This window comes from Python bivittatus, unplaced genomic scaffold (genome assembly GCF_059951505.1).
Source record: "Python bivittatus isolate LINGU-HERP-01145 unplaced genomic scaffold, Pbiv_v1 ctg000220_np1212, whole genome shotgun sequence".
In the NCBI taxonomy this organism is placed as follows: domain Eukaryota; kingdom Metazoa; phylum Chordata; class Lepidosauria; order Squamata; family Pythonidae; genus Python; species Python bivittatus.
In genome coordinates this window covers 42,725,853-42,742,524 of record NW_028277048.1, presented here as the reverse complement: position 1 = coordinate 42,742,524, position 16,672 = coordinate 42,725,853, and the positions used below count along the sequence as shown (strand labels likewise).

Below are 16,672 nucleotides of genomic sequence, written 5' to 3'. Positions count from 1 at the left end.
CCAGTTCTGGAATAAGAATGTAATATTTATTTGTTTGTTTGTTTGTTTATTAAACTTGTCCCCGCCCATCTCCCCCCAATGGGGGACTCTGGGCGGCTTACAACATATTAAAACAATAAATAAATATACAGTTAAAATTTAAAGAGGACACATTTACAAAAAATAAAAGGAAAAGGAAAAGGAAAAATCTAAGGCTGATGGAAGCAACACCAGGCCTCTAGGGGGCTAGCCAACCCCATATCTGATTATTCATTTTTATTTCCAAATAAGGTAAATTATTTCTTATTCACAATAAGGTAAAATATCACTGATGTTTTCTTGAGATGGCACATTTATATTTTTTCCCCCAATGGTATTTCATTTTCAGAAAGACTATAATGTTTGCTTTGAATGGTTTTTGTAACATCTTGTGGGGAACAGAATATTCATTTCTGATTGCAGAAAAAAAATCAGTGGAAGAGGAAGGACTGTTGGAAGAAGTAGGATAACAGAGTAACTAGTCTGTTAAAACCTAGACTCTAGTTGCCTTGCATTTGGTGGATTTGCGCACTGCTTTTGTTCCCTTCTTTCTCCCTCTCTCTGTGTTCTTACAATGTCTTTGAAACCACAGAGGCTTTTAATCACAAAGCGGTTGGTCGTTGTTGACCTCTTGCAGCAAATACAACAAAGAGTTTTAATGGCAAATCCCAAAAAAACTTACTAAAGGCTAATCTTTAATGGATTAGAATCCATTTCATCACAAAATGAATAGCAGAAAATGTGATTCTAAGTTAGACACATGTTGGGGGAAGGAGTTGTAAGAAGCAAGATCAGAGGGCAATGAAATGTAAAAAATGAAGTCTGTGGAAGTCATAGTAGACTGTGTACCACCATCCATTGCATATACCTTTAATCACATCAACCATTGAATTCAGATTCTCTGCAACAATTTAGCATAGTATGTGCATTTTATGAAAATTATGCTTATCCTGGGCTTTGTTTTCAGTATCTCGATTGTTATCTACTATGTACTCTTTGAGACACTTCCCATTTAAACATGCTTGCTTAAGATAAGACCAGAAGAGTACATTTTCTAAAGTGCTTTGTTCACACGTTGTAATTCCTTGAGAAAACAAAGAAAAAAAGATCATCCTTCTTCAACAGAGTCTAAGGAGAAAAAACAATAGCTTTTTAATGTTTAAGATTTGGAACATCTTTGTGACCTCTTCATTCTGAAGCTTCGTGTCTAGGATAATATATGGTCATCACACCTTAGTGCTTCTATCTGTAGGCACTGATAAAGAAATAATCCTGTATGCCATTCTTTTATGAAATTGCTATACATCATGGTAAATACTTTGGTGCAGTTAGGTTTTGATTTGCATTAAAAATATATCAGCTATTAAAGGGACAATCTGGAATGTTTCTGCAGAGTTATTTTTATGAACCTTACACCATAACACTTTGTAGAATCTGCTTAGTTATGTTTCTATAACTGGGAAGTCAGTGCATTTGCAATCACGTATGTGTAAATCATGCATTATAAATACGTTGATGGTGTGGTGACTAAATTAGTTGGGTTTTGTTGCAATTTGCAATCTTGGCAGGTGGTGGCTCTGGGCTTGTGCTTTGGAGAGAAGGCCTACTTGAGAAGCAGTTGGAATGTGCTGGATGGGGTGCTGGTTCTCATCTCTGTGGTTGATATCCTGGTTTCAATGGTTTCCGATAGTGGAACAAAAATCCTTGGAATGCTAAGAGTTTTAAGGCTGCTGCGAACTCTTAGGCCATTAAGGTAAGAAAAATCTGTTGGGTGATACAGAATGGTCAACTGGCATAAATTGGGTAAGGAGAAATTAATGAACTGTATGATGGATGCAAAACATGAAGCAAGGACATTTTAACCATGGGGTTTTTTGAACAAACATTAATGGTCTGCTATGCATATAGCACCAAGCTGTCATCTGTGGTTCATACACCATGAAAAGCAGAAACTAAACCTGCTACCTTATGCTTAGTATTATAGGCAAACCAGGCCAAACATGAAGAATGTTAGAGAACTGTGAGTGGAAGAGGATCCTGATAATACAGAACAGTAACTGGATAAAAAGCCAATTATTGAGAGAGACTTTGGACACTTGTCAGAGGTGTTGTTGGTGCAAGCAACTTATTGCTCTTGTTAAATAATACATGGAATTTATCTGCACTGCAGTGAGTGCACAGGATCAGAACTATGGTCTTTTATTGGCATAAAATTTTATTTTATGGGTATACATAATTGTGAGTCAGATGCTTACACTTTATGACAGAATTTGTATAAAGTAAACAAGAAGTTAATTTCAATTCTTGAGAGGCAGATTTTAGATACTGGAGAGAACATGCCTGAAGGGCTATTCAATAATTGTTCGTCCCCAATATATGTTATCCTAACGTCTTTTATATTCTCACAAAGTTACTGTATCTATGGCCCCTTTGAGCCTAATTCACCAAAAAGATCTGCTGGCCTGAAAAAGTAATGGGTGAGCTGGGAGCACCTAGGTTTTGCCCACTGAATCCTCTGCAGTCCAAAAATGGCATAACTGAAATGTGTTGAGCTTCGCACGTTATATTGCCAAAAGCAATCTGGTTTTATGAGTTAACAAAGCTTCCAAAAGATGTAGAAGAAAGAATGAGAATCATACCTATTTTCTTTCAAGGCAAGGGCAGGATTGGCCTGAGACCCAGTTCATACAGGGAGCAATCCACAGGGGATGTCAAATATATGAACTCTGTAGTTTTCCGCAATAAACCATTTGCACTGGTAGTTTTCCACATAGTTCCAGCTGATTTTTGAAATGGTGACACAGGCCTTGGTTTCCAGATGTGGGATTCACTGATTGAATAGCTTGCTAGCTGGAGATTTAGGAGCAGCCATCCACATGTATACTTTGCCCACGCCAGTTGCTTCATATAAAAATTGTGCCTAGACTGGGAAGAAGTTTCATTTGAGAGAAGTGTTGACTGAAACAAAGTGCCTTCTATAGAACAGCTTACCCCCAGATATCCAGTCTTCCTCCACTTTTACTGGGCTTCCAAGGGCCGTAAAGGACTTTAGGAAGACATTCAGGGCAGGGAGTTTATCTTACCCCATGGGTGGCCCTGTCATGGTTGGTCCTTAATGCATTGGACCATTTTAACCCCCTCTCTTGGTAAGCTGCTTAAATCCTATGGGAATTTAGCGACGTAGGAGCCTAAAGAAGGAAGGAAATAAATACAGTACATGTGATCATTCCGGAACAGTGTTAATGTATTACTGCAAATAGTTTTATTTACTTGTATTGCATTTTCTGAATTTCCTTGCAGAGGAGTTTAAAGCAGCTGCCATCAGAAATAGTGTAACAGTAATCCACACCATTAAAATCATAAAATACACAATGCAATTATTACTATGAACAGCATAAGGAAAAAAGTCTTAGAAGAGAGTCTCCATTTGCCATCAATTACACAAATAGTCTGAAAAATGTGCCTCACTTTCTATATTTAAGCATGCATTTTATCAGCAGGAGTCCTAATGGGAGGACTCTTTAGAAATTAAAACTGTATATACTAGTTTATATGTTTAATTTCTATATTTTCCTATTGTTAAATAAACTAAGTCAGTTTAAACTTGCATAATTTAACTATATAACTCATAATGACTATAAATGTAAATCTAGTTCTGATTTTATAAGAGGTATGTTTTTATGGAGTTTTTTTTTTTCTCTCTCACTTTCTTATTTTCCTTTCTTTCTGCACATAATTTTAAAGAAAGACTCAGATTTAAATAGCAGCAAGGTCCAAAGCTTGCTGTAAGAGCAGGAGAACAGATAACTGAAATGGTATATATGCAAATTCATTATTTTAAACTGTTGTCCCAGATCTTTCAGAAAGATATTGGTTATAGACAGAAAGATACACAGGGGAAAGAGAGAGAGTTAGTGATATATAATTATTTTTCCTCTTTCTCAGAGGACATTATTCCAGAGCAGCAACCCTAAGTGAAGACGTTCACTACCAGTGGCCACAGCATCTTGGGAAGCACTGTTACAGTGTTTCTACAGACTTCCTGGGTAGTGATATTCCCTGCAGCCAAAGCCATTCTTTTAGAAGTGATGCATTGTACAACACTTGGCGCGCTACCTTCACACACATGGACACCCCTGTCAAGAAATGCCCCTTTTTCCTCTGTTCCAGACAGGAAGCATGACCAGATGAGCTAACTCTATTTCATTGTAAGGTTACATTGACAGAATCTTGCAAGTCTGAAAGTACAATCCTCCCCTGTCTCCTTTACACCCTAAGAAACTAGGGAGGGTCCCTTCTGAGATGTTTGCCAGGTCCATATTCCTTCTGCAGGCTCAGCAGCCTCTTATCCAACTGTTCCCCTGCCTGTGGCTCTTCCCCTACTCTCCCAAGGTCATTCCCACACATCATTATAGTAGCCACTCTATAAGACTGCTAGTTTGCCTAGGCATTGGCTCTCTTTCATTGTTCCAGAAGAATGCTATGAATAATTCCCTACCTAAGTCAGTGTAAGGTTATAGGCACAATCAGGTTCAAAGTATAAGTTTCGCTACAGTCTTCTCATTCTGTCTCTTCAATCCCAAGGTGTAAAATGCCATATTCTTGATCTGCATAATCTTTATGCCACATTAGCCAGATGAGTCCCTTTTTCAAGACATTTATTTTCTTTTAAGAGAAAAGAAAAAGAAAAAAAAATGTTTAGGTATAGGTGGCCATAAAGATGAGATGGGTTTTCAGCCAAAGTTTTCATCAATGATGTTGTCCCTTCTTTAATTGATAAAAGCTTTATGGTTAAGCAGAGCAGAGTTATGTGAGACATATAGGAACAGTACTCTAACTTCTACTTTTCCTCTTGTCCAGAGAAAAGGTCTCTGGGGATAAATCATTTATCAGATTGCCTTTATGAAACTGATATACTTTCTTCTGGAGACATGTGAGTTGATCAGGAGTTCAGTTATTAAGGCTTGTAGACACAATATAGGACATCACCCTGAAAAGTCCTTTAAGAAGAAGGGAAGGGAATAATAACAACTGTTTATCAAAAATTCCCTGAGGTGCAGTAGTAATTGCTAGTCCCTTCATGTATGAATTGATCACAATCGAAGTATTTCTACCTAAAGCATCCAAACTGCAGTGGCTGGGATCAACTACAAGAAAAATCTATCCAGAATAATTTAGGTAGGTTGAATGCCCTGACTTTGGCTTCTGAAATGTATGAATTATTCAGTTTTCATAACAGGAGAGTACAAGAGTCATTTTGTAACTCTTTTCTATCATATTCTTACTGCACTCATCTTCCCTCTCTTGGTGGCAAATGGATATGGCTCCCATGGATAAGATAGCTTGCTTGTCCAAGTAACCATTAACATGCTGGAAATATGGTTTCTTCACTTGTTGGCAGACCTTCACAAACATGATCCAGCAGTGCTCTGCATCTGAGAAGAATGCATCCATTATCTTTAATGATGCCTGGAGTCCACAGGCAAAATCATGCTGTCATCTTTCAGTGACTAGAGATTAGCTGTTTTCTGCAAAAAGTCCTTACATTTTTATTTCCTGGAGACAAAAGAACTGCATTATCATTGAAGCTGATGAAATGGTATAGAGGTTTCTAAGGCCAAACTGTGTGTACTTTGCACCAAAGAAATCTAAATGTGGTTTCAGTGCTCAGAAGAAATTATGCAAGTTGCATAATGCATATTGCAACCATTTGCAGATGATTATTTTTCATGATACAGTTTGCTTCAAGGAATCTGCTGTCCTCCCCCACTCCCCCCGAAAAATATAGAAGGTGGAGTTTATGGAGGAAGGGAGCAGTAGGCAGGGAAGAAAAGTCATGAGAAAAGGACAAAGATTTCATACTGGCTCTGAAGACCACTGGAAACCCTATCTAGCTCATCCAAAGCTTTCATCAAAACCTGCCTACATATTTCCAAAACGGTTTTCCCAGCACAAAGGATAACACAGGGTTTTTTCCCCCCTCTCTCTCTCTCTCCTTTTGGTAGGAGACAGCTTAAACAAGAACGTGTCTTTTTTTAGCCCAAAGGGCGCCACTTCATACATGCACTCTGTGATGTGGTGGCCACAGAGGATGCAAACCAGATGGGCATTGCTCCACATGGTATGCCGTCTGTGTGAAGTATTGCCCTTGTGATCCAAGCCAGCTTTAACCACACCATTAAAACCCTCGCTTTCATGGAAGTTGTGCAAGCATTATTAATACTGGCCAAAGTCATGTGGTTGTGACTTTACTTCCCATCCAAGGCCGGGCACATGATGGTTTGCATCCTTGATGGCTATCCACAAATCTTACCTACCTGCTGACCCACATATCTTACCTTCTACCCGGATTAGACAATAGCTTTCAAAACAGACACATTAAATTTGTGCATCTCCTAGTTCAGTGTTTCTCAACCTTGGCTGCTTTAAGCTGTGTGGACTTCAACTCCCAGAATTCCCCAGCCAGCCCTGCTGGCTAGGGAATTCTGGGAGTTGAAGTCCACACAGCTTAAAGCAGCCAAGGTTGAGAAACACCTAGTTGATGAAATTATATAAAGATGATCCATCTGCTTCCTTTTTTTAAAGAAGAGAATCTAATATTCTATTATTAACACAAAGTGATCCTCTGTATAATTTTTTTGCTATAATTGCTCAGGAAAAGCAATGGAGGTGAGAAAGTGCGATATTTCTATTATTATAGATGGGGACTATGCTGGATTTTTTTACTTAGAGACAGCAGAAGAGTGATAACATTACAAATATAATTAGTTTATTTCTACTGCTTAGGGACATATACTGTATGCTTTAAACTGTTCAGTGGAATACTGCAGGTTATGCCTAGCATGATTAATTTAATCAGGAGAACTATTCAGATGCTTGTAGATTAATTTTTTACCAGTCCCAGCCAAAGCAGTTTCCTTTTGACAAACAGTTGACATTCCAGCCCATCTGGAGAGAACCAGACCAGGAAAGGCTGAATTATACATTTATTATATCCTGAAAAGGGGCGAACTGCGCCTCATGTCCCGCCAAGATTTGCCCTAATAGAGGAAGGCTGGTAAAGATGAGGAAGCTTGCCCAGAGTCACTGGAACACTAATAAAGACAAGAGAAATGGGGGACTGTTTAAACTAGGAGGCATTTTAAGGGAAGGAAATTCAAGACAAAGGGAGAATGTCTCTGTGTTGAATTAAGGATGACAGCCTTGAAATACTTAAACTTGCGGGGATGGGTTGGGGGGGACAACTATCTTGATCTGCAGAATCCTGCTCCTTTGTAGTTAACTACAACTGGCCAAGGGGAGCCTGGAGGAAAGAATGCCACCAGAATGCTGCCTGTCCCAGCCCTCAACAAAGGATCAAATATGAAGCAACAAGTGTGCTTGGGGGCAATGTGCAATTCGAGCAATGTCTTTCAGGAGCTTTTACTGTTTTCAGAGTGAAAAGCGTTCTTAATGTACTTATTAAGAATACCAAGCTGGGAAAAACTAATGTAGACAGTATTGAGCAACCAATGTTCTAACTCAGTATTAAAGCAATTTCATATGTTCATAATTTCAAGGAATGTTTAGAGGATACCTCCATATTATTATTAGTTGCCTTTCCCTGTGTTCCTTTTTGCCCTTCCACTTCAAATTTCCTTTTGTCTGTGCTGAGAAACCAGTTGAGAAGGAATAGACAAACAAAATTCACAAGTCAGAGTAGGAAAAGCCTGATTCTCCCTCTTTCAAGGCAGCTTCCCATAATGCTATCCCATCCGTTACAGTGCTTAGAACTTGGTTCTTGAGATACATCTATTTCTGTATGAAAACGGCTAAGTTACAATGAAAGCAAAATACCTTATTGATTAGAACCAACCCATACTCAAGAAACAAGAAGTTACAAGTTACCTACTACATAAATTGTACACATGAGGCTCTTTGATAACAAAATGCATGATCTGGATTCTCAAAAAACAAACCCTTTTCCAGAACAAAGTTTTCCCTCCCTCTAAGCAATCCCCCCAATAATTTTGCTTTTTTTCCTCACTATCTCAAAATATTCTCCCTTTCAACAGGATGTAGACCAAGTATGATGCAGTCCACTGATCAGGTAATGAGTAGTCTTGTAAGCCTTAACTTCCCACTTGTTATTATTCCTTAATTCATGTTAACATTAATTAACTGTTACTGGGACTGCACAGTTGTTAACATCAGCCAGTTTCCCATTAATCCTATCTATCTATCTATCTATCTATCTATCTATCTATCTATCTATCTATCTATCTATCCGTTCAATTGTGTCCTATTCTCAGAGACTGCCTGGACAAGTCCCTGCAGTTTTCTTGGTAAAGTTTTTCAGAAGTGGGTTGCCCTTGCCTGCTTCCTGGGGCTGAGAGAGAGGGACTGGCCCAAAGTCACCCAGCTGGCTTTGTGCCTAGGTGGGACTAGAACTCACGGTCTCCTGGTTTCTAGCCTGGTGCTTTCACCACTAGACCAAACTGGGTCTCAATTCCCTATATACTCTGTCCTTAAGATAATGTCTGTGGTTTTGATTCCTTATTTGGGGTATTCTTTTCTATTATCTTGGTCTTTATCCTTTATAATATCATGATGGTGATCAAGGCAAGTGTCTAGGGGAAAAGTAGAAATAACAGCTATTTTGAACCCCAGTTGTTGAGCAAGCATCTTCCTAGGATGGTATTCCTAGCATTTCTGAAAACACCTAACAAACTTGTTAGTATCTATAAGAAGTTATATCAGGTCCACAACCCTAGTTTTTATACAATTAATCTATATTTTTAAATAAGTTTAGTTATGACTTCCTTAGGATATGTATTATCTGTTTATTATGAGTGTAAAGATATCTATGCTAAATACTAGTGTATTAGTAACTCATATACTTCCTGACAATAAGAATGTGAGTGCATTGAAATAATTGTAAAGGCTGTTTTTCTAATCTGGTGCCCTCCATACAGCTTAAAACTCCATTTCCCATAATACCCAAGGGCTTGAGAGTTATGATCCGAACATGTACAAAATGTGGCAGGTAGCAGAAGGCTGGTTGAGGGACAAGGTAGCTATCACAAAGCAAGCAAACTTCCTCTTAGTCACTAGAAGCATCCATTGTGAATGTGCTTCTTCTTGACCTTAGGAAGTCTTAATACAGTAATTCTAACTACAGTACTTGGTTTTTCTATACACTTCTGTCTTCCCTATTGATTGCAATATTCACACTGTCCAACTATAGGACTTTAATCCACAATTAGGAAATGTTCTGCTGTATTCAGTAGGTGCTCTACAGTTAAAGGTCAAGCAATAAATATGGCAACAGTGAGTTAGTAAAAAGGACAGTTTAGAAAGGTATATCATAACTAAGATCAGAAAGTCAAGACCAAATCAAATATAAGTGTGTGTGGGGGGGGGGAGAGTTGTGAATGGATGTGAGGAATTTTATTCATTTTTTGAGATCAATTTGTAAAATGTAGTTTTTAAATGCCTGTTAGAATTCATCTATATTCACCCCCATGCAGAATGCAAAATCTGATTTTTAGTAGTCCCACAGAGAGAGGGAAAGTGGAATCTGAACATCTGTGATATTTGCCTCTGCTGTTTCTGAGAAGTCTTCAGCTTTGCATGGGAAAGGGCCCAGGCTCAGAAAATACCTAATGAAATGAATCTTTGAGTGGAAGTGATACAGCAACCATCCTATTCTGAAATCATGCTAAGCCACCCATCTTGTGCTTGGAGTTTCTGTCTTTCAGTAGGGCTACAAAAGAAGACTTCAAAAGTTTGGGTTCTCATTTACATTAAATACAGCTTTTCATGTATTTATTGTATATTGTATATTGTATTGTATGCACGTATTGACTTAGTTGCCGTTTGTTAGCTCAGGTAATAGTACAAACTTCAAATATGTAGAAAGGAAGTGAAATGTTCCAAACTTTTCTTCACATCTGGGTGGGAGGAGAAGAGGGGAGCATTCAAGCCTAAAGCTTGTTTCAATTTATTCAAGTCACGCTAAACTGTGTGTTGAAACTTTCCAAGAATTGAGTAAGATGAGCCAGTGATGTGATTAAGTATTCAGGTAGCTTCATACAATACTCTTGTTCTCACAGGAGCCGAATGACCTTTCTGAAGCTAAGTATGTTTGATCTATACACATCCAAAGTTGCTTTATGGATATGGAATTCATTATTACACATATGGAAGCACATTCACAATAGATGGTTCTGGTGATTTGTACAATCATTATTAAAAATATGCAGTTGGGTATATTAGTCCATAAAGAAAGGAGGAGGAAATATTCTATTTCATATTAAGTAATAATAGGTATTCATAGTTGTACTTGGAAAAAAATGGATGGGTTCCTCTTACCCAAATATGTTCATACAAATCTGTTTGACTCACAAAACCTGAAATAGTAATTCCAAAGGCCATTTACCCAATGTTAGTGGCTTAATGCAGCAGGCAATGGATCAGCCAAAAACAAAATCAGAATTAACAAATAGCACTGAAAATATAAATCTGATTTGATTAATACTGCTAGATATTTAGGTGAAATAAGGTCACACCACAAGTATGCAAGAATTAAAGCATTTAAGGTCAATTAAATTAAGAAAGCCTTTCTAGTGGGATCAGCCAAAGTCTGTTTTCCTGAGAATGCAAATAATGACAAGAAAGGATGACAAAAGTACTATATTAATTTCAGCTTTAATGAGAGGTGAAATGTAGAAAAAAATATACATTATTAGAGCTTTAGAGAAGGAACGAAATAAGTGATGGAAAGAGATTTCTCCTAATGGGCAATAATGCTCAGAAATCCCAGTTAGGAAATAGTTCTGCTGGTGATAGTGGTTGGATTAAAACCATCAATTCAGACTTTTGGCAGAAGTAAACCTTTGTACACAGGAAAGAAGGGACTTGCCTGTTGAATTGTGCTCTGGAATATGAAGCCAAAGAGTGTTTTGTCCATGAAGTCAAACAGATTACTGTTTAACTTCTCAGTGAAGGAACTAATAAAACTATGGTTGTGGGGTTTTCATTTATTTATTCAGTTTTACTGAGTATAAGAAAAGAGATGTGATAGTCCACATTATAGGAAACTGAGCTGAAGTGGACTGTCAGCCCTTCGAGGTAGTCCAGACTGGAAACCAAAACCATGAGTACTAATACTACCTTTTTTGTAAGGTTATAGTAAAAGAAACTTGCAAGTCTGAAAGTGCTTCCCTCCTCCCCTGCCTTTACTTTCCAGAGAACTAGAGACACTTTCTCCACCCCATCGCTCCTTTGGATTCTTACCAGACCGTTGTCTAAGCTGTGGCTCTTCCTCCTGCCTCCCAAGGTCCTTCTCACAGCCCATTACATAGACACACCAACATAAAATAAATCTAAGGAGGTTCTCCACTATGTGAAATGTATTAGCCTACTGCCTGCAATTTTTGTCCTTTGATATAGAATTTTCCTCATATTTTGACATTTTTGTTGGCAGTAGCCTTAAGGGGAAAGAATATAAGTTGCGTGTGCTACTCTTAACAATTTCTAGATTCGATTGTTTTAAAATGTCTGTAGGCAAAAATGTCTTTTTTTTTTAAGGTCAGCATCTGGCAAAATCTGTAAATTCAACTGTTCAGAAATGTCTGCAGCTGCAAAGTTATTGTATTACCCTGCAATCAATTACTTGGGATATTTTGCCACTGTCCTTCCTGTTCTTTAAAGTAGAGCTAAGGGATCAGATAGACAGACAGGCAAACAGACAGACTTATATCCTATCTTTCCTCCAGTAGTTCAAAGATTATTCCCACCTCCAAGTTTATCTCATGACAGCCCTGTGGGGTAGGTTCAGCTGATTGATGGTGGTTAGCCAGTGTCACCCTGTGAGCTCATAGCTGAAGGTGGGTTTCTCTAGTCCAACATCTTAACTGCTAGACTACATGGGCTGCTTTTCTTAAAAACTGCCTCAAGGCTACTTTGTGTGGTAACCTGAACAGTCAGGTGTTCCACAATACCCATTCCATTTATGATAGCAAACACTTTAAATCCGTGTTTTTCAAACTTGGCAACTTTCAGATGTGTGGACTTCAACTCCCAGAATACCCCAGCGTGGTGGCTGGGGGATTCTGGGAGTTGAAGTCCACACATCTGAAAGTTGCCAAGTCTGAAAAACACGGATTTAAATGATAGTGGCAATGATTTGTAGTAGCAGAAACACTACGACACAAAACATCTCCAGTGTTAGTCCTGAATAAGCTCGGTGTTCTTTATACTTGGCTTCACTTTTTTGTATAAGCTTCTGCAGGACTTATTGTAATCCCATGAAACAGATTTTTTATGACATGGTGGGGGAGATGAAAAAACATAGACATTTTAAGGAGAAATACCACCTTTTCAAGCCATTGTATAGTGATAATACTGTGCATCACATTTAGCCTGCTGTAGTGATTATCACTGTGGGATAAGTACAGAGAGTCTTCCTCTCCTGGGTCTCATTCACGTCTCTTGAATAGCATAGGTGTCAGTCAGCAGAACTCTCTCACTGGCACATTGGCAGCTCCTTTTTGCTTTTCTATGTTTAGATTAGTCCTATGTGAATAGTTTGAAGGCTCTGTTTCAAGTGATTTGCTACTCTCATGTTTTAGGATTCTGTTAATGTTCCACATTTGCCTTTCAGGGTCATCAGTCGAGCACAAGGACTGAAGCTAGTTGTGGAAACCCTGATGTCCTCCCTGAAACCCATTGGAAACATTGTTGTGATTTGCTGTGCTTTTTTCATCATTTTTGGCATCTTGGGAGTCCAGGTAAGTTCTGGGTAGAGTTCCCTGAAAGAAACAGAACCTTCTTCTACTCATGACTTTCATACACACCCATCCTTTCGAATATTCACGCCTCTCATACGAGGGGGACCTTACAAGTGCTGATGCCGCAAAGAAAGAAGAAAAGAAGCCCATACTTCAGTCTTCTAGAGCTGCTTCACACAGAACACTTTTTAGAGATCAGTGTAAAACACTGGATCACAACAGTGGACAAATAATGCAGGGTCAGCAGTGTAGCACTTGTGACACCCATACATAAAGCCTGTAGAACCCCCAAATTAAATCATGTGTAGAAAGGGCAAGATTTCAAGAGATCACCAAATCTCAGGAGATTTATAAGTCCTCTCGTGAGATCTTGCAAGATTTTAAGAAAGCACGTGCAAGATTTCAGCATGCTCGTGAGTTTAAGTTCTTTGAGATGAGATTGTCCAAATCTTAGAAGATTTGGCAGTATTGTAAGATTTTGGCCATGTGCATGTGTATCTATAGTATGTCTGCGGTGAGAGTGGCTTACTTTATCCTGCAAGATCATACGGTGGTTCTCATTGATGCCAGGAGCCTGACAAGGTGGCCAACCTTGTAAGGCATAATTTCAGCAAATGTGTTCACAAAATATCACAGTAAACTTCAGGAACCCAGGCTACTTAGTTAATCCTCTGTAACACATGTCCATGTGTGGTGAATAGCTACATAGCATACATAGCAACTCCTAGAAAAACTAATACAGTATTTACTTAAGAAGAAGACTTTTTTCCCCCCAAGAATTACCAGCGATTGAAAGAGGCAGGTCTGTCTTGCATTCATTGATAACAATAGTAGAAATCATTGAAAACAAAGAAATTAGCATGAGGTACAGATCACTACAGGTCTGAAGCCTGAAGATTAACTGCTGCTAGGAAGAGGCCCTTTATCTGATTATTTCTCTTTTCTTTCCTTCTGTATGAGTTACCTTTCCTTCTCAGTGCCTCATCCCCATCTAGTTTTGTTGTCTTCCCTTCTCTTCCCTTCTCTTCTCTTCCCTTCTCTTCTCTTCTCTTCTCTTCTCTTCTCTTCTCTTCTCTTCTCTTCTCTTCTCTTCTCTTCTCTTCTCTTCTCTTCTCTTCTCTTCTCTTCTCTTCTCTTCTCTTCTCTTCTCTTCCCTTCCCATCCCTTCCCTTCCTTCCCTTCCCTTCCCTTCCCTTCCCTTCCCTTCCCTTCCCTTCCCAGTTACCGCTTTCTCTTTCTCCATCCTCTTTCTTCTTCATTTTTGCTATTTCTCCTGGAAGAAGGGAAAACAAGAGTGAGTGTACCCGTATATGTAAGAGTGGTTTGAATATATCAGAGCATAGCTGATATATGCAAATGTAGATCAGGTAATCTTGTAAATCTGGTATCTTATTTTACAGCCAATTAATTTTAATTAGTTACTTAATTACTTCTTTGCAGTGTGGTTTCTCCCAGGTATATATGCACCCATACATATACATATATACATACATCAGTGTGTTGCATGCATATATTTACTGTAGAGGGTGTGGAATCCTCAGGATTGGTTTCAACTGGATTTGACATCCTAGATTAACAAAATGGAGAAAGATATTATGTAGGAATTTTATTTTTTTTTCTATTTACTTTTTTGAAAGTGTTATTTTAAGTTCAGGGCTCTCCTCCTTTTAGGTAAATACAGTATTCTCTATAGAAAAAAAGTATAACATTATTGAATATTCCTCTAGTTCAGTATTTCTCAACCTCGGCAACCCGAAGACGCGTGGACCTCAACTTCCAGAATTCCCCATGCTGGCTGGGGAATTCTGGGAGTTGAAGTCCACACGACCCCAAGCCGCCAAGGCCGAGAAACACCGCTCCAGTTCAATTTCAGTTTATTACAGTCTTGGACCAGTACAAGAAGTTTGTTCATAAGTGACTTGTGATCACTTATAAAACTGAGAAATCTTTAGATAACATCTAATGCATATTTAGAATACATATATAAAACAACCTGGCACAAAGCCATAGGTAGAATTCAGACGAAGCACTCTATAGTAGAGGTAGTAGTATCTGAAATTTACCTACAATATAACAACATCTAAAATTAAAAATTTGATGACATCTAAAATGTAATCATAATATCTAAAATTAAATGGAATTTAATAATATCTAGACTTATATAAAATACATCTACATAGCAGGAGCTTGCCCTATTAAGGACTAGCAGATCTAATGATAGAATTTAATACGGTGACCAATTAGCATTCTCTGTTAGCAAATCAAAACTTGGAATGAAAACAACTGAAATTTAAGCTTGTTCAACTTTTTTTTTATAATTCCAGTGATTTGTTTTTTAAGTGATTGCAAGGTTCATAGTAAATTAATAATGTGCCCATCTGTTCTCTTCATATATTACTTATGGAGAAATGTACTGATACATAATTAGTTATATCTGTTCTATCCTTATAACTAAGCCAGAGCTGTCTTCAGTATTTGTAAGCCTTTCATTTATCCATATTTACTACCACTTCCTCCTTCCCAAGTCCTGCTATGCTGCCTCATTGTGGGGATGGGAGTTCCTGGGAGGGATGAGTGAAGACTGCGGAGAATATACACCAAGAGTACATACTCCCAGCACGGGCACTCAAGATATGAAGGTCATGCCAGCTGACCAATTAAAGCAAGCAGGAACCTATATAAGGCAGCAGCAATATAGGAAGATGCTGAATGATCACTTTAATGACAATGGCAAGGCATTATTTCATACTGTGCAGGAAAGGTAAACCACTTTTATATTTTACTGAGAAAATAACATGGATAAACAGTATAAAATGATTGACAATATAGTGCCAGATGATAGGCCCATCAGGCTGGATGGGACTCAACATGCTATTGAGGAAGACCTGAGGATCTTTTGAGGTAGTAATGGTGTTTATGACATGGCTAGATTAAAGCTTTCTGGACATTTAGTTGCTGATGTTGCCATGCAGGAAAAGAAAATCTGAAGCTGCAAAGACAAAATTACAGTGGAACATGGAAAGTATGAACATGGGAAAACTCAGCACAGTAAAAGCAAAATGAGTTTACATATTGACATTTTAAGCATCAGCAGATTGAAATGGACTGGAACTGAACACTTTCAGTCAAAAAATCAAACTAATGACAATGTGTACAGCAACCAGCCTTAAAATTGACAGTGAAGTGGGGGATTTGATTATGTGCCATGAAGTTGATGTCGACTCTTAGGGATGACATAGATTTTCTCCAGGAGGATTGGTCCCAAACCTGGTCCTTCAAGTTTTCCTGGTGACACTCTACGAAAGCAAAAGTTGACTTTGAAGAAGCAAGATAGAAAGAATATTGATGCTTTTGAACTTTGATGTTGGAGAAGACTTCAGAGAATACCGTGGATAGCCAAGAAAACAAACAAATGGATCATTGAACAAATCAATCTAAAGTTCTCAGACAAGGAGGCTCAAATTATCATATTTTGGTTACATTATGCAAAGGCCAAACTCCCTTGACAATTTTACAATGCTGGAAAAGGTGGAAGGAAAGGGAAGAATGATAATCAGCAAGGAGGATGGACTCGATTGCAGTGGCAATTGGTGCATCACTGGGAGACCGGAAGGGCCAGGTTGAAGACAGATCATTCTGGAGAAGGTCTGTCTATGTGATCTCGGAGAATCAGTACCATCTTGATAGCATGTAATCGATGATTAATCAATCAGTCAGTCAGTCCCACTTCTCAGATACAGGAATTGTCCACTGGACATTCCATTCGTTGCTCGGAACTGTTCCCAAATATCTTGATTCCTGTGTTCAATCTTAGCTTCAGCTGCTGTAGATTAAACCACAGCAAATGGATATCAAAGATGCTACGATAAGAAGCGTTTGCT

The 16,672-nt window shown here is 38.4% G+C and overlaps 1 protein-coding gene across 8 annotated transcripts in view; it reads left to right on the top strand.

The window, feature by feature from the left end:
* Positions 1-16,672, top strand: part of CACNA1G (calcium voltage-gated channel subunit alpha1 G) — a 208,070-nt gene that overhangs the window by 121,880 nt on the left and 69,518 nt on the right. For all 8 annotated transcript variants that reach the window (XM_088138459.1, XM_088138463.1, XM_088138462.1 and 5 more), the window contains exons 19-20: positions 1,587-1,771; positions 12,665-12,791. In XM_088138459.1, coding sequence (XP_087994585.1) covers positions 1,587-1,771; positions 12,665-12,791 — 312 coding nt within the window. The remainder of the gene's footprint in view (positions 1-1,586; positions 1,772-12,664; positions 12,792-16,672) is intronic.